The sequence below is a fragment of the Anopheles stephensi genome, chromosome 3 (genome assembly GCF_013141755.1).
Source record: "Anopheles stephensi strain Indian chromosome 3, UCI_ANSTEP_V1.0, whole genome shotgun sequence".
Lineage (NCBI taxonomy): Eukaryota > Metazoa > Arthropoda > Insecta > Diptera > Culicidae > Anopheles > Anopheles stephensi.
In genome coordinates this window covers 40,702,584-40,726,166 of record NC_050203.1, presented here as the reverse complement: position 1 = coordinate 40,726,166, position 23,583 = coordinate 40,702,584, and the positions used below count along the sequence as shown (strand labels likewise).

General features: G+C 42.4%; 1 protein-coding gene across 2 annotated transcripts in view; it reads left to right on the top strand.

Annotated features, from left to right (window-relative positions):
- Positions 1-22,187, top strand: part of LOC118511272 (G-protein coupled receptor daf-37) — a 78,235-nt gene extending 56,048 nt beyond the window's left edge. For both annotated transcript variants that reach the window (XM_036054159.1, XM_036054160.1), the window contains 6 exons: positions 6,518-6,987; positions 10,729-10,897; positions 12,972-13,098; positions 16,802-16,996; positions 17,094-17,312; positions 19,940-22,187. In XM_036054159.1, the coding sequence (XP_035910052.1) occupies positions 6,595-6,987; positions 10,729-10,897; positions 12,972-13,098; positions 16,802-16,996; positions 17,094-17,312; positions 19,940-20,261 (1,425 nt within the window). In that variant the 5' untranslated portion in view covers positions 6,518-6,594 and the 3' untranslated portion in view covers positions 20,262-22,187. The remainder of the gene's footprint in view (positions 1-6,517; positions 6,988-10,728; positions 10,898-12,971; positions 13,099-16,801; positions 16,997-17,093; positions 17,313-19,939) is intronic.
- Positions 22,188-23,583: the final 1,396 nt, after the last annotated feature.

Here is a 23,583-nt window from a genome sequence, read left to right as displayed (position 1 = left end):
GCTTTTAAAAAACATACACCCGTCGCCAGATTCCTCAAAGCAAATGACGGCCGAACCTGCCGGAAGAAAGGTAAAAATGCGGTAGGTTGGCTTGCCTTTTTCTGTTGTACGTTAACGGTTGATTGCATTCAGACAGTCGTCGTCGGTTAAACGACAACAACTATAGAACATAAGTTTCTTCACGATTTTTTGCTGTTGTTGTTGGTTGTTGTCCTTGGACTCGACGGCCAAACGCCAGACGATGCACACCGAAAAGCATGCACCTTCACCTTTGGCCATATTGGTGCTTCGGTTTATTATATTGCGATACATTTTATGGCACGTATGTATTTTTTTCGATCTCTCTCGCTGTCTTTATATCTAGATTATAAAATCTGCAGCGTATTTAATTCACATCACAAAATGTTTACTGCTCAGCGGAAGCAGGGAACGGATTTTGTAACCAATTTTGTGAAATGTATTGCATCATGAGACGAGACATAAATCAGAAGATATAAAAAAATGTTTGGAAATTTTAGAACTGCCAAACACGTGTGCTGCTTTCCCGTTATTGGTTTCTTTTTTACCATGTCAATTTCGACATCTTCACTAGCCAGCTAGAATGAAAAGTGTTTCTTTCTTCTATTGAGTCGAGTTTGTTCGAAGGTCGAACCTCAACACCCCACAACTTGCCACACATTCGAACGCATACATAGCAAGTATCGACGGTGAATATAACCTCGGGGACTGTTAAGTAAATTGGCCCGTCGAAGGAAACCCGGTACCAATACGCCTAGGTTTCCATGTGAACTATTCCGCTGGACTGGTGGTGGTAATGGTCCGTTGTCTGTCGGATTGAATACGGAACATCCGTTTGATGTTTGTCGTTTCACGTTAAACGGTCCGTTTAGAAAAGGTGTGTTTTGAAGTTTGAAAAAGAAATATTCAATGCTTTCCGGACCGTTTCGAAGAAGAGCAAATTGATTTTCTTAAACACAAAAAGAGTTCTGAACGGTTGTTTTTTTGAATTTCTGGAATTTCAGTTTATTTAAACTTCTAGACCGGAGTTTAAAAATAAATCTAAAGAGTTTTGGAACTGGAAAGGCATTCACTTCGCCTTTGTGTCTAGCATCACAACGGAGCGAGTTGTATTTGTTAGTAGGTTCTTAGTACATGGCAGTAACGATTCAGTTTTTGGAAGGAAAAAGTTCCAGTTCTAAACGTAAAAGTAAATTTTAGGCTTCTTTTTTATTTTTAAAGCAAATAAGCGATATCTATTTATAATAAAAAATAATACCCCCAACGGCTACCAATTCCTTCACATGCAGCTGCATCGGAGTCGTTTTTGGAGCATCGCTGTTTCAACGTGTATTGCTCTTCCTCCATAGATGGGTTATATTTTTGTTGGCCAAGCACAAGTATGAGAATCACGTTCTTTGTGCTGCTTCGTTTGCTTTCATGTGCGAAAGCCACGTCTCGGCCACATAGATACATATATGTTTTTTATTCATATAGAGCGGCCTGGCCGTATTGCTTCACATAGATATTTTGCTCCCTATCGATTTATCGGAATCCGGGATTGGCATGATCCAGGGGAGTGGGTTGGAATGATTCGCACATTTCACAGCATTATTTCAAAAATTGATTTTTCGGTTTCGTATATTTTGTTGCTGATTGTCTACTATAACTGCACACGAGCTTACTTGTTCGTCTGGCGTTCCACCCTACATCCCTTCAACAACTGCAACATTCCTTCTCTCTCTCTCTCTCTCTCTCTCTCTCTCTCTGATGCTCTTCCAACTATCTCTCTCTAACTTCTTTCGTTGTCTAGAGAAGTGTTCCGTCATCGCCTTTTCTAGATCCTCCAATCTAATCTTGGCGTCATACTCCATAAACTCTCAACTACTCACACGGTCCAACGCTATCAACGACCTTGGTGTCATCCACGATAGCAAAATGTCCTTCCACGAGCACTATGGCCACATCCTAAAACAAGATTATATCCGTCAATATCATTGACCTTTTAAGTCTGAAGACGCTTTACTGCAGCTTGGTTCGATCTATCCTTGAATACGGGATCCCCTCGGCTTCAGTTGTGATCGCCAAGCTGGAACAAGTGCATCGCTATTTTACCAAACTAGCTACCCCCTTTCTTCCTGATGACACCCGATGTCAACTCCTGGGGTTGGCGGCTTTAGAGAAGCGGCGGTGACTAGTGTCTTCTTCATCGCTGGCCTGCTTCTCCACATTACCGATGCTCCTGATCTCCTGACCCGAATAGGCCTATATGTCCCCACCCGATCAATCCCCGTGGTCCGCTAGCTATCGTGTCCCGGAGAATGTGCTTGGGCCATAATGACCCCTTCCATGCATGTCTGCGCAATTTTAATATTGTCTCCGATCTTTTCGACTACAGTTCATCCATCTCCGCATTCCGATCATCCCACCTTACATCCCCGAACCTCACATACCAGTGATTCAAATTCAAATTAAAAATAAAAATAAATAAAAATGGAATGTATAGTGCGTTCATAGATTTGCAATAGTTAAAACCTCTACCTCTTATGGGTACGCATTTGGGTAAGACTTTCCGTCTCTTTCTTCTTGTAAGGCACTACAACATCGAGAGATCTCGGCCTGCCATATCTGACTTCCTGTGACTTGATTTTACTCGTAGCCTTGCGTACGAGGAATCGGTCTGGATGGGATTCGTGAAGCTCGGTGGTCCCGTTATCGCCTCGGCTACCGGACCGCCCAGTAAGACTTTTAATAAAATCTAAAACTGAATCCTATTTTTTCATTAGTTTTTCGCATCTCTGCTTCTATTTCGCATTTCTATTTTTAAACTTCAAAGCAGTTTGGATATGTTATGGAAAAAGAAAAAAGTTTTTCAGTGGTGAAAATGTTTGACCTCATTTTTTTATTCTTGTTCATACATTTTGCTAATTTAGAAAAAACTTATACAAAGTTAAGCTATTAACAATACTTGTGAGAAATTGATTTCATGAAATTAGGTAGGATTAATTAAAATAAGTTTTCATGAAATATTTCGTTTAAATACAAACTGGACTAGAGGAATTAGGACGAAGTGATCTAGAGCGGTAAATGAATTTTGAAATGAACTTTGTAATGAAATGAACTTGACAACCGAATACACAGTAGCAAACGGAACGGCGCAAAGTGTACATCTCTTTTCTTTCAAGGTAACTCCGTAAATTTCACGCCCAGTAAATTCAGTGAGTTTTACTCACAATACTTTAACCAAATTTTGGGTTAAATTTATTCAGTAAAAGAATAAAACCTTTCAAAAATTTCTCTGTTCAAAACCTCGATACGGGACTTGGCCTTGTTACGACTGTTTCTGACCAACTTCCTATCATGAATTTAAAGTATCTAATCATTTAAACTGTTTTTCATTTCTCAATGCTTTATCTACAATATGTTTACACTTTATCAAGAGATTATATTTCCCAAAACTCGTCTGGCTGGTGAACTGAAAGATTTATGTTGTTTGTTGAGAGTTTAGGATTAAAAACATAGAAACAGGCCGAATATAGAGCGTGTCGGTCACAGGCGGCCCTCGAGGCCTTTCAATCAGACCCTCAAAGTTTTATACACCCATTATGTTTTTACACATAAATACCATTTATGCAATATTTTTGTTCGCATGAGAAGGTCATATGAGTCATTTGAAAGCGAGAGAGTGATGAGGCCCTGGAGCCAAAATGAGTTAGTTCTTCTTTATACTCTCACAGCGTAAAAATCATGCAGGCTTTCTCAGATCCCCTCAATTCACGATGATCAGTCAATTAAAGTTCAGGATCATAAGTATTGAGCTGCCATCTGATAAGTACGATGTGTTTATCAATTAACATCAATCATTTTTCTGTGTTGTTCACTAAGTAAAACTAACGAAAAGCACGTTAGCTGCATCAATCCTATGCAAAATATTGAACTGAATACCTATTTTTCCAACATCCTAACACCATTGCTTTATAGAAATTAGCGGATAACCGGGGTGAAAATTATTGCGATTCTTGTGATGATACATTCGATACTGGTGGAATGTGCGATACGTGAAGTAACAACCCTTCGCGGAAGGCAAAAGGTTTCACCCTGATGACGTGAGCTTTCAACCTAAACTTGCATTCAAACCGAATCAAAAATCATCGGTCTCAAGGCTGAAAACATTGGACTTTAAACTTTTGACCCTTCGAAATTGATCTACCCAATTAGTTCTGCTAAATATTTACTGCCAACAGCTTGCAAGTAACAGATTGCGTTCCATTTGTCGTTATGGGGCATTTTCGGATCAAAACTTTTGTAATCGAATATTTGGTTGATTCGGACTTTGCTATCTAGGCGACATGGTGAAAGATGCGACAGCGGCGCCGGACTTCAGATGGCAGGGGGCTTCAAATCCTACCTGGGCCGTTCCCCCAAAGTGATGATTAACTATCCAACTATGCTGTATCGTTAAGTTTAGTAAGCCAGAAATGCCAGGCATGACCTAAGGGGTCGTTAGGCCTAGATGGAAGAAGTAGGAGATTTTTTTTTAATTTGTCAAATATCCCACAAAGTACAAACTTTGCACATTCACCACAACCGGTAGCAATTTGACGAATTGGATTTCATTACGCACTGAAATGATGACTTACAATATTTAACTACTCAGAGAGCGATCCGGTGACCGTGGTGGTACTGACGCTGGTCTTTACAAGGTCTTCAGCTTTTGAGTTAAACTTTTTCCATATCTAGGTGTTAGGTCTCGTCAAAAGAAATGTGGACTTTGGTCTAGAACCTCCAAGAAGAGGTATTGGAATCTGTCACGCCATGTTTCTTGACGTTTTATTAACTCATTCTTCCCTCGACGATCCAATGGTAGTACTGCATGTATAGTGTAAAATGCTCAAACACACTCACAAATCTAACTACACAGTTGAAATTATATCCCTGTCAAAGAGAACCGAGGATTCTGCGGAGCTTGAAGGAAGTTAAAGTTAAAAAACTTTTTAAATTATTTTCTGCGCTGGAAAATGTTCTACCCGTAGCGGCGTTTAAACGGAAAATTCGGTTCTACTATTTCATCATTGGCAATACGCAACATATAACACACGGTTTTAGGATGACTGCGATTCAAAGAATCACAGTTCGCGAGTAAGTCACTAAAGCACAGCACAGCTCAGCGTAGCACCGAGGCCATATGTGTTGGCAGTCGAAAGGCTTTTGGTGGAAAATTCTGGTCCTGGCGTAATAAAAGAAGTTTAAAACTTTTGGAAATAATAAACCGTTCGGAAGAAGTGTCTTGAGACAATCACACGATTTCTTTCAAAAAGCCTTGTGAAGTTGTATAAATGTTTTTGGTACAGCTTATAAAGAAAGTTTCATTCTTAAAGAATTAAAGTTAAAGAGATAAAGAACAATCTAACAAAATTTCCAGATTTTTTATGACAAGATAAGACCGAAATTTTGCAAAGTTACTGTAAATTTTGCCACAACCACCCGAGTAAAGAAACTTACTTTTATTGCTTTGCTAAACGTATCGTAAAACTAGCCACAAAAGCGAGCCGAAGTTAAGCGTCCCCGTTTAAGAATCCTCATGAAATTGGCATTGACATTACCAAAAACGGAACGGGAAAAAAGAACAATCTCATTTATCTCATCAATTCTTAAAATGTACTTCATCCAGATTTCCCAACACCGGCGGTATTCAATTATCCAATCTTTTGACACGTTTCCCGTTCAATTCTCGAGCATTTTGGCTGTACGCTCCCTCCCATCGTTCAGCATTCTTCGACTTCGGAATCAATTCGTTTGAAATTGTGGCTATTCAATTACGCTTGTGTATTATCGAACGCTTTAAATGCATGGACTACCACCCACCGCATCCCATCCCAGTTCCAATCCTCCAAACGACTTGCAATGTATCCTGTGATCCGTTTGGCAACGTTCGAGCCACGTAGCTTTAATCCCGGGAACGGCGGCAAGCAAACGAAGCACCCTGACCGATCGCCTTATTACATTTCACTTCAATTCTTTCGTCTTTTGCGCTGCTCGTTTCTAACCGATCCGCAAACAAGCATTGTGGGCAAAAGTGTTTGTAAATTTGCATTCTACGAGCGGATTAGCTGTAAACACGAGAAGGCATGTCAATACGATTACTTTCCGGCCGGAGAATCTTTCGGCGGCGGTAGCATTCCCGGCAAATCGGTCTGCCCTGCAAACAAGCCACAGCCACGAGCCCGACCCATTTCAAAATGGATCCGGCGCTTACCAGCGAAAGGAGCACACTTTCCATTCTAGAACCCTCATTCCGAACCCCGAAAACTCACATTCCGCTGGGGCTGGAACGTTGGTGGACCGCACAGTGGGACGAATGCTGCAAGCAATGCTAGTCTCCTCCCGGTGTGATGATTTTACTAACAGTCTGTTTCATTATTATCCCGCTTTACTATCCCGTCCGGAATTTTCGGTCGAACCGGTAACAATCGGAACCGCACACGCAAACGCACACACGGACATGGGGCTCTCGTTACAGAAAATGGATTCAGGACTCGAATGGCACGGTTGGTACGATCTAACGCCGCCTGGCGGCGTTGATTGATCCCGCGAAGGATGGAGCAACAATGTGTGGAGGAGCGTGTCCTAGAATGGTTGCACTACATCTACAGCAACGATTCCGCCGGGGCCATCGTGCTGAACGCCGCTGAGTTCAAACAACGGCTGCTGTACATCCTCGCGACGCGGTTCAACATGGACGAAACCGGAGCCAGCTACTACCTGCACGCGTTCGAGTACCAAAACATTACCGAGCACAACATCACCGAGGAGCACGTGAACGACTTCCTGCGCCGGGTGTTCCAATCGCTCAACTTCCTGAACCGCACCCTGCCGGAGCAGCCCGAGCCGGACGAGGTGGAGGCGACCAACTGTAGCGATTACTGCAAGGGAGCCGTCCGGGAGGTTCTGCTCGAGTACAAATTGCTGCACGGCTACATTTCACTTGTGGTAAGTCGCTTATTGTTATTCTTCGCGAGCGCCAAGGAACGGGACCAGGGATATTCCCAAACTTACGATATTCGAGAGTTGATCTGGGGGATATAGATTATAGGGTGGCCACGCACTGACGTTACTGCTAGCACACAATCATACTCCAATACGATGGCAGAAGCTAACGACTGCCGTATGATTGTGGCGAGGAGCTATTACGTCTTGTTAAATATTGAACTCTATGAAGGTTCGAGTGTGTGTGTGTGTGTGTGTGTTTGTGTTTGTGTGGGGTCGTTCAATTTTTAGTGAAGCTTCTGATAGTGGCACATAATGTTGGGGCAGAAACCGATTCCCCAAGCAGCAGAACTAAACGAGTCCTACTTTCGAGTGGATTGAAATTTGAATCCTTCGCAATCTAGTCCGGTTGGCCAGTCATGCGAATAAACGCAAACATTAGCAGTGCGAGCGAGAAAACAAGACCATAACAGATAACAGACCAGAAGGTAGAACTTCTTTTTTGCGATGGGAAATTATTCCCCGAGACATGGCCCTGAACTTCAAACTGCTCCACCACTTGTATCCCTGCCAGAAGCGGGTTGATGTATTATCCTCCAGTCTCGTTTAACTGACTTGAACAGATCCATTTATGATTACTTCCCCGGCAACTCGGAATTCCATCGTGGACCAGCTGAGTGGTAAATATACAAAAGGCACCGAAGCGTTACTTTGCCAAACGCAAATATGTGAATGCCACACGAAAGCAAATACTGGACCCCGCTTTTTTTTTCTTGTACCACCTCAATAACCCATCAGACACACATTTTGCTCTACTTTATTCTGGGCTGCTGCCAAAGTACGTTCTAAACTTTTTACCACGTCGTCAGGTATCAAATGTTACCTTCGTACGCTGCATAACAATAACACATTCGGTGCAGCAGGTCGTCGTGGCGTGATATGTATCCTTCCTTATACAACTAAGAAAAAGCTCCCCAAAACTCCCGTCATATCACAACATGCTCCAACGCGCTGTTCAAAGCTGTGGGGCACACTGGGTGGTAACAACAAGTCTTTCCACTGTTAACACAAGTCTTGTCGGACAAAGTTTACCTTTCATCCGGAGGGAATAGAAACATGTGTAGTTCCTGGAAGGGCTTTGTCGCAAATGTAAAATCTTATGTCACTCGTTTATCCAGAAGGCAAACACGATTTGCAACGTACCGGAGACACACACAGTGGGTGACAATAGAATAAGATCACCACCAAACAAGAGGCTATAATTTAGGAAGGTTTGACTATGATATCTTGTAATTTTTTCGTTTAAAAATACTGGAAAATTCGAGGTTATTTGTGTGGCTAAGCTAGGATCGGGGTTCAAATCCCATCCAAACCTCCCCGTACGTAGGGCTTACTACTTTACTATGGGTGAAATTAAGTCACGGAAAGTTAGAAAAGGCTGTCCGAGACCTCCTGCGGTCGTAGTGCCAATGAAAAAGAAGAAGAATGATGTGGATAATAATTAAATACTTTTTCCGATAAATAATAAATTAAAATATCTATTTATTTTATATCTCAATTCATCCCCTGAAATTATCTCGTTCCGAACACTCTACCTGGGATTAGGATGTTTGTTTCATGAGGAAAACACAGGTACTCAATTATTCAGGAAATAGTTTTATGCAGGAAAACGTATTGAACCATCACTCTTCTATGTTGTAACGATTTAACTCCAAAAAGCAAACATCTAATCCGATGGCTAGGATAGGTCTTCATACCATAGGATCGGGGTTCAAATCCCATTCGGGCCATTCACCCGAAGTGAGTACTGACTATCCAACTACGTGGTGTCATAAAGCGTAGTAGGCCAGAAATGGCAGGCATAACTTTAAGAGGTAGTTAGACCAAGAACAGAGAGAAACAGAGAGACAGAGAGAGAGAGAGAGAGAGAGAGAGAGAGAGAGAGAGAGAACTTTTAGCCTAACTATATTGGCAAACTCGATCCTATGGGACAAACTAACGAACAGTACAACTATTTTGAACATATTCAATTCAATCTTTACAAACACAATCGACGAAACGTTGACAAAACATCGAGAGCCTCGGAAAATGTCAATTCCAAAAAGTGTTTAGAGACTTAGCTTGTTATCGAGCCTGATTGCAAACGAGTAACATTTCAATCCACTATCCACATCACACAATTATCACATTTGAAGACGTTAACATGCACTAGGTCCGTGCAGCAGTTCTCTTTGGCGTGTATTAAAGTAGTAATGTACGTGTACTAGCAGCAGGTAGGAAGAAAACGCAACCTAAATAGCCATCCACAGAATATATGAATATTAGACCATAGATCGATCATTTCAGAAAACAGGTATACAAATAAACTAGAATCGTTGAGGATCGTCAGTCTCAGTAAGTGCTACACCGAACTTATCAGTCAGACATCATCATCGCTAGTCGAATGCTAATAATCGTACTCGGTGTCACCTAGAAATCAAGACGCTTCACTGTTTTTTTAGTACGGGTAGTTTTGGAGTAAGGCAGTATTGTTTAGTGATCCTCAACACAGGTTTGGGCCTTAGACGGTTCAGCGCCTGGATTACGCTAGCCGATGTTTGTCATTAGGTCTGCGGTCCTCTCTACTCTCTGGTATTTTTCTTTATTCATGTTGAACGGCAAGGCCATTGGGGAAGGTTCATTACATAAAAAAAAGTATGTTCTCGACCCGCTGGGTCGGTGTAATAGTCCGTTAGTCCATAAGCATTCAGTTCAGTAGGACCCCAACCATGTCTGACGAAGAGACGAAATAAGTCGATCTATATTCAGCATTTTTCAGTTAGAATCCTTCAATACCTGTTAGGAGTCTGTTAATTCTATCCGCAAGTAATCATTGCCTCAATCGGTATATAGACTCTGCTAACTTTACACTATTCGAGATGAAAACATAATGAACATTTGTGAGACATGAGAAAACAAATTTAAAATTTGTATAACTTTTTTTGGGCATCTCCTTCTTTCACCTGCTAACCTAAGTACACAGTGCCGCTCCCTTATTATGACGGATATCCCACCCATAATTGATGGATGAATATGGGTCCTCAATTTTTAGACCTTATTCAGAATTTTGTTCCTTACGCTAACAAGATTAGTATAAAAAGTTAGGATGTAGCTGGTGCTGCCTTCCTTTTTTTGCCAAGAAGTATCAAAAGTAGTAGTTCGATAAATTGAGTTCAAAGAAGTTTTATTCTATTGTCCACCACTGTACCCACACACACATAGGCACGCAATCAATCATAAAACGAGCGACCTTTTTGTGGGCAAACAAAAGTGCCACTTTACGAGCTGTACTATTTGTTGTTTCATATTCCCGTCCCGCGATAATTCCGCTCCGAAATTTCATTAGAATCCGGTCCGGAACAACAAATTCAACCGCCACACCGATTTATTCAATTAGCTGTGGGCACGCAACAATAACAAGCGAGCTTTCACGCACACACACACACATATACGATGGTAGATTAAACTTCACATTGTAAACATTATTATCAACGCAATTAGTTCTGGGGCGACGCCGACAGTGATGTAAATCATTCACCTTATTTGGCACAAATAATGCGGCTTCAAAATTTGCATCACTACACGGGAAAAGAGAAAAGCTCTTTAACGATGCAAATTAGTGTTCCATGGACCGTGTGTTATTTTACCAATTATCGTAAGCGCATTAGGCTAAAGCACATTTATTTAACACTTCTCACTTTGCAGATATGTTTCTTTGGCACGATCGCCAACATACTCAACATTATAGTGCTGACTAGAAAGGATATGACCAAAGTGCCCATCAATCGCATTCTAAAATGGCTCTCGGTAACGGACATGTTTGTAATGATCGAGTACATCCCGTTTGCATTCTACATGTACCTTATACTTCCGGGTGAGTATGAAGATTTATTTTTAACAACATTAGCTAATCACACGATAAAAAGAGGAGCAATTCTCACACGTTTTACGCGGTGCACCGCTCTGAGCTGTGTTCTTAAAGGTTTACAGGTTGAAGGTTCCCTTTTTCTTATGGCGTTCTGTATGCTGCGGTGCCTATCTTATGCCACTCAAACCATATGTAGGCCACACTTCATGCGTATGCTGATGAAACCTCATCAAGTGGCAGTGGCAGCAGCATCCCTCTGTTAATCCCTCGGCAGTCCTGATCTACTAAAAAACAGAAGAAAAAACCCACAAACTGAGACACCCGACTAGATAGACGCTTTTGTTCGTTTCGGTTTAATGCCTGACCCCATTTGTTTTTTTTTTGTTGCGCTCTTTGCTTGGCAGTTGGGCCGATTCCGACCCGTCTTAACGCATCACACACGCCGAAGTTTTACGCCAACCGTGTCTAAAACCCCTGGCGACATCCTTAAGATCACATCTTCAGTGCGCTATATTTATAGCATCTCGGCGTACAACTTTTTTACGCACTTTTGTCTTCGGTTCCTCTGAAGATTCTTCTGACAGGCTCCCGTTGACAGCCCTCACATAAATCCACTCACATTCGCAGACGCGGCGTAGTGTTTCAGAAATGTAAATGTGTGTTTGCGGCCAGCAAAAATTAGACACCGAGAGTAGGGTGGTCTTTTCCCCACAAACAAACAACCGAGCGAGCGAGCCAGCTTTTGGTGTCGCTCAAGTTTTTCGAGACCGATTGTCGGATTGTTTTTATAGGTGGGTTTTTTTTCCCGATTTTACAGCATCTTTACTGATGCTGTGTTTTCGTGCTCGTAAGTGTGGGTTTGATTTCAGTGGCCACCGAACGTGCCGAATATTGATGTATTGATTTACGATTTCTGTCGACACCGATGCAAATGAACCGTAAACATGACAATGATAGATGGGAACCGTATGCTAGGTTCCGTTTGTGAGTTTGTGTGAGGAGAAGGATGAAGAAACCCTCGAAACATAATTCAAGCTATGCTTCGGCGTTCGTTTTTTTCTCTCTCTCTCTCTCTCTCTCTCTCTCTCTCTATGTTGCCCCGTAGTTCATAGGGCATACATATTAAAGACGATAGACTCCATCATAACGCAGCAAGGGGCACAATAAGAAATGCCATTACTCCCACACTAACGTTTGATTTAAGGTTTTTATTGTATGATTTTTTTTGCCGTTTGCGGATGTTTTGGAAGAATAAGTGGCTTACTTTTGGACAAGTTTCACCATAGGCGGCTCCTCGCATTAAATAACGCCAAAGCGGTAATAGTGCGGAACACGGTGAAAACACGACGAAGATGGCGAAACTCGTTGAGTAACTTTGCTTTTGTAAGGCTCAGCCGTCTCGGTTCACCCTCTACGCTAAGCACCGACTTGCTATCTGAAAATTGAAAAGATGAATCATGTACTGGTACAACAAAGGAAAGCAACAGTTGGCAACAACGGTCTATGCCTGCAGGACTCATTTGCTCTAATAAGCGCACATGGTGTAGGCCTCTCCTGATAAGCGCCGTTGCTTGTGCAATGGAATTCAGGCTGGCTCGTTCCAGCTATTCATTCCGAGCAGATGAGAAAATGGGATGTGCGCCCCAAGGGGTACGTGTTTCTTGCGAACACACGATAAGGTATCAGAAACGAGTGTAATGGTGGTTTCGGATTCGAGCGCTTGTTAAAGAGTTGCATTTTTGTGTTACGGTTACTCTTGATGATATAATTACATGCTGCGTATTGCGACGAATGTTTTGACGAATTGTGATGGTGGAATTCACACTTGGCTGGGTTTTCCTAAAGCGTCCAATTTAATTAAAAGTAAATAGAGATGGTTTGTTGTACAACAAAAAATGCTTTTAAAGTAAATGATTCAAAATTCTAGAAATATTGGTATGAGTCGATGCAGCAGTAAAAAATAATTCTTCTAACGGCTTCAGCTTATCCAGGATCGTTTAGGACGTTGTGCTTCGAGCGAGAGAGCGGGCTGTCATTTGGGTTTTAATGCACTCTTTCGTTTGATTTCGTCTTTTCCCAGACCGCCGAGACTACCCGTACTCCTGGGCCGTTTATCTGATGTTTCACATGCATTTCACTCAAATCCTGCACACCATCTCGATACTGCTGACGGTAACGCTGGCAATTTGGAGATACATCGCAATCAAGTAAGTTAATTACCGGAATTAATTACGCATCACATTAAGCATGACCTGGAATGACACAGAAAAAAGGGCATACCACACATGTGCGGGCGGCGGCGGTTGGGCTGGACACGTGTCGCACGCCAGGCTTCATCAGGGTACCGCACCGCAGGAGTGCTGAAAGGCTCATCAAAAACACCGTGCTATTGCTCGCCCGTGGCTGCTTCCCTGGCTAGCAAATCATCTTCAGTGCCGTCATCTTCTGTTAAGATTTCGCAGCTACTTTCCGAGACGGGCGACAATCATCAACTTTGGATTATTTTCGTAACGAGATCAAAGGCTCAAGCGTAAGCTCGTGCCCGCCCGTCTTGGGACGCTATTAAAAGTACGGTCGAAAAAGGGTTTGCAGCCGATTGATTAGTATGGTAATTGAATTTTGGCAAGTAGATCGCCAACCGCAGAAATGAATGAAAATGATCACATTCTTACCCCAACGAGGTTCCTTGGGGTAAAAGTTTTTCCTCGACTGTTTTTCTTTTTTGGTAGGGTAAATTTGTCAAAAAAAAATATTTTCGTTTTTGTGCCGAATGCGGAAGGAGCGACCAATCATGAGCAGCCAGCAGCCAAGATGAAAAGAGCGCCAACATTTGCAAGTTAAAAACTGTGTCCATCATTTTTTGGTGCCCCACTTAACGAAGCCACGCTTCCACCATGAAATCGGTTCACACCGAGCGAAAGGGGGTTAATTGATGTCATCCCATTTGCTGGAATCGCAATCGCCCGGAACACCGACAGTACTCGGAAGCATTATCTGCTGCAAGATGAAAGTCCGACTGGAGACGCCATAAGAGACGGCATTGAAGCAAAGAAGCTGCTAATGGTCTTGCTAAGGACAGCATTACGGCTACTCGTTACAGCAGCCATTGTAGCTTAGCAAATGCACAGTGGCGTAAGAACAAAACACCTGCGGCACGACACAGCACAGTCATGCCCCGTACCAGCAGTTGGGATAGTTGTTTGTCCTTTTGTGGCTCAGTTGGTCATCTTTATGTTTTTGCAGCTTCAGTGGCGTTTAAAGGTTTGCAGGAAAAGTAAACTATTATGCGAATGAAGTTTTACGGTTCAAATGCTTCTAATTGGCTGCTTTTTGCTCAGTTCATTTAAATTTTTGCAATTCGAATCAGTCATATTTGTCCAAGTGCACTGGTTGAAGTAGTGAACAAAGATTTTATTAAGGTATTTTGCATGGTAACATAAAAATTAAGTTTAAATTATTATTAATAATTGTAAATTGAATTTCATTGAGATTCAACTACTGAATTATTTTTTACCGGTCTAAAATCTTTAGTGCTAAACACAATCGCTGTGTGTTAAAACGAGTGCTGGCTGAACTCGTTAAGACAACTTGCCAAATTTGAATCAAAATTTGAACCGAGTTGTCCTTATGATAGGACACACATTAAAAATAACTGCTGACACTGAGGACATACAAATGACTATGCTAGAGATTGCCGAACACGTGTAAAGACGCATTTTGGCGAACTCTCCAGATTTTAATATTTCATTTGAGCATATGGCTTATTTGAATCTGTTTGCCTGATATGGTTGGGCTTGTGAATTTGTTTGAATGGTTTCAAGTGAGTCTTGGCATGGGCTTCACGAGGCAAGACCTAGATGAAGTCAACGTGATTCATACCACTGCAAAGGTATAGAGCCAAAACGCGTTTATAGGCAACTAGAGAGAAATATTCTTGAATGCTACCAATCCTAGTAGAATCCTCCAAACGACACAGGCATGCTTCAAAATGAAGGACATAGAGTTGCAGTACAATGTCTGTAGACCATTTGGATATCTGAAATCGCTAGTTACCCGAAGGACGAGTCCGAATGAGTTCGGTTGGCTTTCGCTATGACCTCATTAACATATCGGTGGAAGTTCAGCTTGATAACATTTAGACGAACATGGAGAAGTAAAGTTTGGAGACCACCAAATTAAACAAGAATCTTGTACATTCTGCAATCAACAACAGTCATTTCGGAAAACTAGCATAACCAGCATAAAGAAGAAAAAATAAGGAGCTTCAACACTGCATAAATTATTTACAAGCAAATCAAACAAGAATAGACTTATTGTTCACACGGCTCGTAGAAAGGACTGAATATCCAACTATGTGGCATCAATGATGATTATGAATCCCATGTCTCACCACGATAATTGTTATCAGGTTGTTTCGATTTCATTATGAAGTGGCAGCAAAAATCTAAACTCATCTGTCTGAAACTGAATCGGTAACAAAGACTAATCAATGCATACAGGGTTTTTCAATTGAGAAGGCAATAGCCTCCATTTTTATTGTACGCTCCTTCGATGAAATGGCAAACACAGCTAGTTGTTATGGAAACTACTTCAGATGATAGGGAAATCAAATACCTTTTATTGTGATGTCCTCCGATGATATTGTCATAGTAGCCGTTGATATTGTACACGGGTAGGTGCTCGGGTATTTTCATGTAAGAAGCCTGCCATAAGAATGGATGCTATTGCCTTATCAACTGAAAACCGCTGTTGTTACTGCTTTCATCGCCAATTGTCCAGATCTCAGATGTAAGCCAGAGCCTTGTAAGCCAGAAATGGCAGCCATGAGCTAAGAGGTCGTTAAGCCAACAAACGAGAGGAAAAATAAAACTCCTGGAGATTTGCCCAGACATGACTGGAAAATCCATCTTTCCAATAGTCGGGTATTAGACCTTAAAATTCGTGTATCATTCGAAGCTTTGTACCAACTGTCAACAGCGCAACGATAATCTTCAAATTCTGCCTTTTTTCGAGTTAGATGGATTATCGTTTTGTGGTAATCCATACCTCCAAGTTCCAAGTTATGTGATTTCTGTCGAATTGCAACCGTCCTTGATTGCGCCTGAAATTGGTTACATAAATTCATATGGTGTATGGCATAAGTTACGCCATGCGTCCTTAAGTTAAAGGGTAGTTTAATCTTCAGTTTTATTTCTGGAAAATCGAGCTTTAGGGTTTAAGATTATTTTGTAGAACTTGATGTGCGCATTCTGTTTGTGAACTCGTTTTGCTTTCCCTCAATTCAAACATTAATATCCGTTCAGTTTTGTCTGGGAAGTTTTCCTTCGAAAGGTAGTAGCCGTTTACAGATATGCACTATCGTGTGTCTGAACGCAAGTTCCTGGAAATGCATATGAGAAAACGGTATTCTATTGATGTGTGCAACGAGACTTAAAGCAGGTATGGTAAATGTCCTGGTCTCCTAAAGAGGTTCTGAATCAAAAGAAGCTGTTGTGCAAAATATTATGATTAGGTAACTTTCTATACATAAGAATATCTTCTTTTTTTAACGGCTTTTTTTTGCTGTGTGTACAAAGCTAGCGAATAGAGAGTAAGGTACGAGAGAACAGTTTGGATGGGATTCGATCCCATTCCTACTGAAACGGACAGAAAGCGGATTAATCATGAAGCTTGACAGCATGCAAAAAACCGATCGAAATACTGACATCTCCAATGCCGCGAATATTCCTTTACTTTATCGCTATCAACTTTTCGCACACGTACATCATTAAACAAACACAAACACACACACACACACCCACACACACACACACACACACACACAATGGTCTTAATGTGACTTTGAGCAACAAATGACATCGAAAACCAAACTGTTCAAATGCCTTTTATGCTTGTCTACTTCCCCGTCAGACATCCGCACGGATCGCTTGCTGTGTACGCCCAATCCAACTACGGTCAGGCCATTGCGTTGTGCTACATCCTGGCGCCAATCCTGTGCTTTCCGACGTACTTCGTGTTCACCATACGGCAGACGTTCGTTTTCGAAGGCGACACCCAGCTGATACTGTTCCATCTGGATACGGATGAAAGTACCATCGTCTATCGGTAAGCAACCGTTCGCCCGTGCACGGATCATGGGGAGCTTTGGGAGATTTGTAGCGCTACCGGCTCGACTTACCGCTATCCGTTATTTTACGCACAGGTATAATTTCTGGATCCATTCGGTAATTATCAAGCTACTGCCCTGCACCATCCTCACCGTCATCAGCTGCGTGCTCATACAGGTGCTGTGGAAGGCGAGCAAGCGACGCTTGAAATTGAAACAGGGCGGAAATTATTCGAAAAATGGTACCTCTTCCGTGACGCCGCAGAGTGGTGGCGGAAGCAGCGGCGTGGTGCCACCCACCAGCAACGGAAATCGGTAAGTGTGCAAAACAGAGCCCTTTGACAGGGGTTAGCAAGCATGATGGCAGGTGCTTTTGTCTAGTTGTGGGCGCAAACCGCACTTTGGTTGGTTTGGGGCAATTATTATCTTCGCATTATGATCTTAAAAATACTGTGCAAAAATTGTGCTCTGCCAGTGGCAACCCTAGCACCTTTCATTAGGAATAATGAAAGACGGCAATAATTCACTGCACGATGCTGGTTGAAGAGCACTGGGGGAATGGGGAACAGGAAGTGGTTGGGATTGAAATTTTGAAAAGCTAGGTTTTAACCGAAAGTTCAACCGAATTGTGTTTTCCTGAAAAGGGACTCCGTAATGATGAAAGCATACCGAAATTCTATAGTTCCTTTTGGGGCGAGTCAGTTTTGGAACGAGCCACCTCAATGCTGGCGGGAGTATAATTTCGGTCAAGTGGTTTACTTTCGTGCGATTGAAAGTACATTTTACGCGTTCGCTTTACTAAGTGGATTGATAATGCGCCACGAATTCATATCATTGGGAATGGAAAGGAGGGATAACGAGGCTTGGATTCGATTTTATAATGCTGCCTGATGGAGTACAGGGCGCTGGGTACAATAAATAATCTGATGAGAGTACATGATAGCTTAAGTAGTGTAAGGCCTACAAAATTGGTAACAATTTTAAGGGATTTGATCCATATAATGGATCCTTTTCATCACTCAGTGGAATGTGTCACCGAGATAGTTGAATATTGCTTTCGTTTTGGGGCGAATCTTCATCTCGGCTGTGGAGTTTTACAATCAGCTTTGGAATTTCTGCCGAGGCTTAGGACGAACCTGTTTTGAGCTATAAAATTATTATATAGATAAACTATTTTTTTCATCGGTTGAAAGTTAATTTAAGTCTGAAAAAAATTGGAATGAATACATGCGACATAAAAAATTATTAAAATCAAAATATGAAAAAAAAATCATGTCTTTCCCGTTATAACTGCGCGAAACGGAGTTTGGCAAAATAGTCAAAAAATATATTCACGTTAAAAAAAGGTTGTTTTTAGCTACTAGTATGTGTGCCATATAACAGAATATAAGAATGAGTGTAAAATTATATATCTTTTTTCTTCAAAATGTGTGTTTTGTTATTCTCTACAATTTAACAAAGCATCCTTTTAAGCCAACTCTTCTAGTTGGCTCTTCTATTCTTAAAAAAAAAAAAACAAGTGATCGTATAGTTTTGTATATGGATTGATAACCCGTAAGCCTTTTCCATGAAATATGCCTTGAAAATGTATATTTTTTCAGTAACACTAAAACTAGGGTAGGGCGGCCTGGTGGTAGATGCGACAGCGGCGCCGGTCTTCACACCGTAGGACCGGGATTCAAGTTTCATCTGGGCCGTTCCCCCATAGTGAGAACTGGCCATCCAACTATGCGGTATCATTAAGGCTAGTAAACCAGAAATGGCAGGCATGACCTAAGGGGTCGTTAGACCAAGAAAGAAGAGGAAGAAAACTAGGGTAACTGTTTCAGTTTTCGGCAGGTCAGTGAAGCATAATTTTGGTTGTTCATTATTCAAAAAACTCATAAAACTCAGTTGCTCGTTTTTTGGCACAATTTTCTATTTTCGGCAGACTACATTCCTATTTGAATTCTTTTAAACATGTAATTAATTAACTGCTGCCTATTTTGCATATCAATCAACCACATTTTGTCGTCTCTCGAAAATCACTCCAAAATTACACAGGATTGAACTCAATCAATCATCTGGTGGCCTCAATCAAATGAGAGTGGAGCGATCTGGTGGTCGAGGCGATAAGGGCGCCGGTCATCAAAACATGGTAGGACCGGCGATCAAATCCTATCCGGGCCCACCTCCCCGTACGGATAACTCTGACTATCCCAATACGGGTAAAATCAAGCCACGGCAAAATAATGCTGTTTTTGCCTACCTGCTTACATAGCTGAATTATGCTGCTGATGTTTGCTCTTACCAATAGAGAAATTACAGAAAACTGTTACAGTTACTGTACACTAAACAGATAAAGTAACAAATAAAGTAATAAGATCCAAATCGATGTTTCAAAATATTGTTCAGACTGTTATCGCTGCTTTGGTGCACATTAGCTAGTTGTGCTATTTTATATGAGTCATACTCGTGCAAGCTAATAACCTTCCCCAAAATGGAATTGCTCACGCGTGATGCGTTCGGTACGGCGAAAGTGGGCTGATTAGTGTGCTGGGGAGGAGGTCTTTGCGTAGGAACCCATATGATATCGGTATTTTTAGTACCAAACTACCCGATGGCCCCATGATTCGGTGCAAGTGACGCTGTAGGAGTATGTTCCACCTCAACCTCAACATTCCCAGAAGCTACGGGGGAAGTGTCCATTCCGAGAAGCTTATTTTAGCTACATTGAGGCTGTCACTTGGCACTTTGTACCTGTATGTTGTACATCACCGTTCAGGCTAATTAAATGTAATAAGCATAGCGTGAAGCGCATCCATTCGAAGAACTCAAGGGGGAGCAGCAGGGTTTCGGGATGGGATTTACAAAATTTTAGTCAGCTAAAGCACACTCATCCACCGACAACAGGTAATTACTAAAATACACACCATTTTTGAACGCTCATATCACCCGAATAGCCACCCGAAAACGGATCGCCGGGCCGATCGGACGACCACGCTGCTGGTGGCGGTACTGTTGCTGTTCCTGTTCACCGAATTTCCGCAGGGCATCCTGGGGCTGCTGAGCGGCATCCTGGAGAAGTGTTTCTTCCGCCGCTGTTACGGCCTGTTCGGCGAGGTGATGGACCTGCTGGCCTTAATTAACGCCGCCATCGGATTCGTACTGTACGGGCTGATGTCGAAGCAGTTCCGGACGAGCTTCAAGTCGGTTTTTTTCAAAACTCCAACCCATAGGGCCGAGATTACGCGCATGACCGGCATCACGACCACCTGTGTCTGATCGTGTAACGCACGCTTCCTGCACCTGCCCACCACACGCTACGGTCCGGGCCCTCCCCTGACTTCGATCTCTCCGGCACAGCCAGCAGCTGTCGACCACCATCTGCACCATCCCGTCGTATAGCGGTTGAACGACCCCGGGCTGTTGACCCCAGATGTTAATGCCCCCAGTACTGCTACCGAACGATCCGTTTTGTTTGTAGGTTAGGTCTGATGCAAACCAAAACCAAAACTACCACCATCCCTACTCTCTAGGTATCGGAGGGTGCAGCTGCGATAGTGCCACGATAAAACTGTAGCCAAGTAGCTGGTAGCGGGCGCTGTAGAGCTTCACAGCGCGATAGCATACTCATCAAAGTGCAGTAGAGCTTTAGTCAGTTGTAGTTCTTCCGTTTTTTGCTTAAGACGCGAACCAGCTCGCCGTGGAGCGTACCTCCTTGACTGCGCGCGCGTGACGAGTGAGACGAATCAGCGGAAATTTAACCATGTTTGCTATTTACCAGCCATGGGTTGGAGTTGTGATTTTTATCGAAAGAACAAAAAATAAGGGCGCAAAAATTGCTAGAAAATGCTAATGAAACATGTACATAGCCACACATACACACGTTCATACATCAACTCAATTGCTGAACTTTGCCAGTCAGAATTACTTATGTACAGAGCGCTAGAACGATAAGATTTGTGTTTTTTACTAATTCAATGCTATTTAGCTAAATGTTTGTAGGTAAAGCGTAAGCGAGGAAGAGCACAGAGCTGACATCATTTTTTGATGGCAACTCCACTGTAAACTGTAAGAAACAAAACGAAAACCGAAGCTGTTTGTTACAATGAGGTCGGTGCGGGCAGAAGTTTTTAATAATCGTAGCAAATATGAAACAACTGTAAGCGTTTCACGTGCGAATGGTTTCAAGCTTTCAAGTCGTAGCAATTATTTATCCCTACCCCCCCGCAACAAAGAACCACCTAACCCACCGTGACCAAGCAAACCAATTCCACACCCCTTTGGCCGTGGATGGCCGTTCGGTGTGGAGTTTGTTTGACTTCGTGCAGACGCAGACCGCTGGATGCAATATCCTGTGCAAGGTCCACTGAGCCCAACACCTTCTTACGGATATTCGTCCCAATGGTAGGAGCAAAACAGTACACATCATTACGACGGTTGGCTGTCGATTGGCCGGAGATGGAACACAGGTTTCGCCAAACCCACGACCACACTTTTAGGCTTAGCTGCTGCGATGAATCGGAACGATTGTCAATGGACCAAAGTACTGTCGCAAGCGAGCGTTCATTTCCGATCCGGCAACGAGTGTGCGATCAAACTAATGATTAGTACTATTTTGGCAGACTTTTAGGTAGTTGTTACCACTTAAGCCGTTCGATGACGTTGGCAGGAAACCATTTTCTTTCTAAGGAGCAAAGGTGCAATTAAATGCGTGCAAAACTGTATATTGTCAATCGTACAAACTGTGCTACCCTAGGTGGTTTATTTATTAGTTTTAGTACCACACCGCTGTACGACCACCACCCAATAGGTCCAACTACATACATACATCGCACAATAAGCTGGTGAAGGTGGTGATGGTGAGTGTCGTATGGAGCACAAGTTGCAACTTGGTAGCAGATAAAACTGGCTGTACTTTGGTAGAGAGCTTACATGCAGTAGACAAAGCGGCAGAGCAGCTGCGTAAGGAATTTATAATCGTACAGAAACCCAACCGAAACGATGACACAAGCGAACGATTCAAATTAGTGCAAAAACGAATTTAAAACGACAAATGTGTATTGCGACCGAGATGAGTGGTGGTGGCGATATAGCACCGAACCGGTGAACCGAGATGCTGTATTTTGAATTGTAGCTGTTAAGATATTGCATGCAGAGCAGTGAAAGTATGTACGCGGTTTGAAATGTAAATGGGTGTCGAATGTGTTTTTTTTTTTTGGCCTCACTCAAGCTTGATGACATTGCCTTCAGTTATGTTTTAGTTAAGGATCGGGAGGGCTCGTCATATACACGGGTTGTATGTGTGTTGTGTATGGTCAATGGTAGACCGCACACTCTGATGCCATTCATAATTAATAGGAAATGGAAGCTATGCGATCTGGCCACAGGTGCAAACATCAACGGTTGGCTGTTGTTAAAATTGGTTTGTACATTTATTAGTCATTAGTTCGCTGAAGTGTCCATGCTTTAGAACCTGTAACAAATCCAACCTACGGTACACCAGGCATCGGTTATGAGTTCCTATTTGGGAGTACTTGGAACTGGAAGTTGAGAGCAACAGAACATCGTTGTTCCATGTATGTTGGACATTCACATCTATTTCGTCGATGATTTTCTGGATAAATGGTGTCACCCATACTCAGATAACAGACCGCGAAAGTTCCGTAAGTTTCCAGCAGTACTTTGGCTCAGTAACGGATTGATTTGGGTTTGTAATTAAGCCGCAGTGTTTGGAGGGCTTCTCTTCTTACTTATCTCTGTATTTCTAAAAACCCTATTCAAAATTAGTATTTGTATTCTACATGTCCTATAAGTGTCCATTTTAGTGAATTTTCTATAAGGCTCTTCATCGACGGACGAAGATCATAAGCCGCACGTATGTTAAGAAGGGTACTTTTTATGTTGATTAAGGACAGCCTGGCCGTACTGGTTAAACCTAAGTTACAACACAGAATACAATTCACACCGGTTTGGACACATTACTTTCTCCAAACCGTGAAAGGGCACCTTCTCCCGGGTGAGCTCGGCCGATCCGTTAATGGCTATTCCGACATGCAAAACCGTGGAAGTGTGGTTTTCGGGGGTCGGTATCGTGTGTGGGCATCACATCCTGTCAGTGCTTGGGAGAGAATGCTTTTCGTGGTCCTCTATGGTTATGTAGATCCAGTGATGTGATCCTGCATCACTCTGTTGTGTCTGCAGTTGTTAGCTGTTGTACCATGTCCTTGCAACGGTGTAGCAATTTAATGCTCTTTATCCAAAATATTCCGCCTATGCCATACCAAGCTCCCTCTATCATCGCACTCATTCATACATTCACTCATTCATCCCGTCATTCATCATCATACATACAAGCGTGATACAACACATATAACAGACAAACTGTAGGAATGGAAGGATGGATGGAAAGCTCCTAAACTACTATACCATTCGCTCAGCAAAACTCAATAAAAGTCCTCAGGAATGTATCATCCTTGATTGCTTTGGAGACGACCCGTCCTATACGCTGGAGTCGACCCGGAGTTAAACCTAAGCCTAGACACCATTCAAATGAACGCACGATCTCTCGAGATGCCATGAAACCAGAGCTGCAAGGACACTT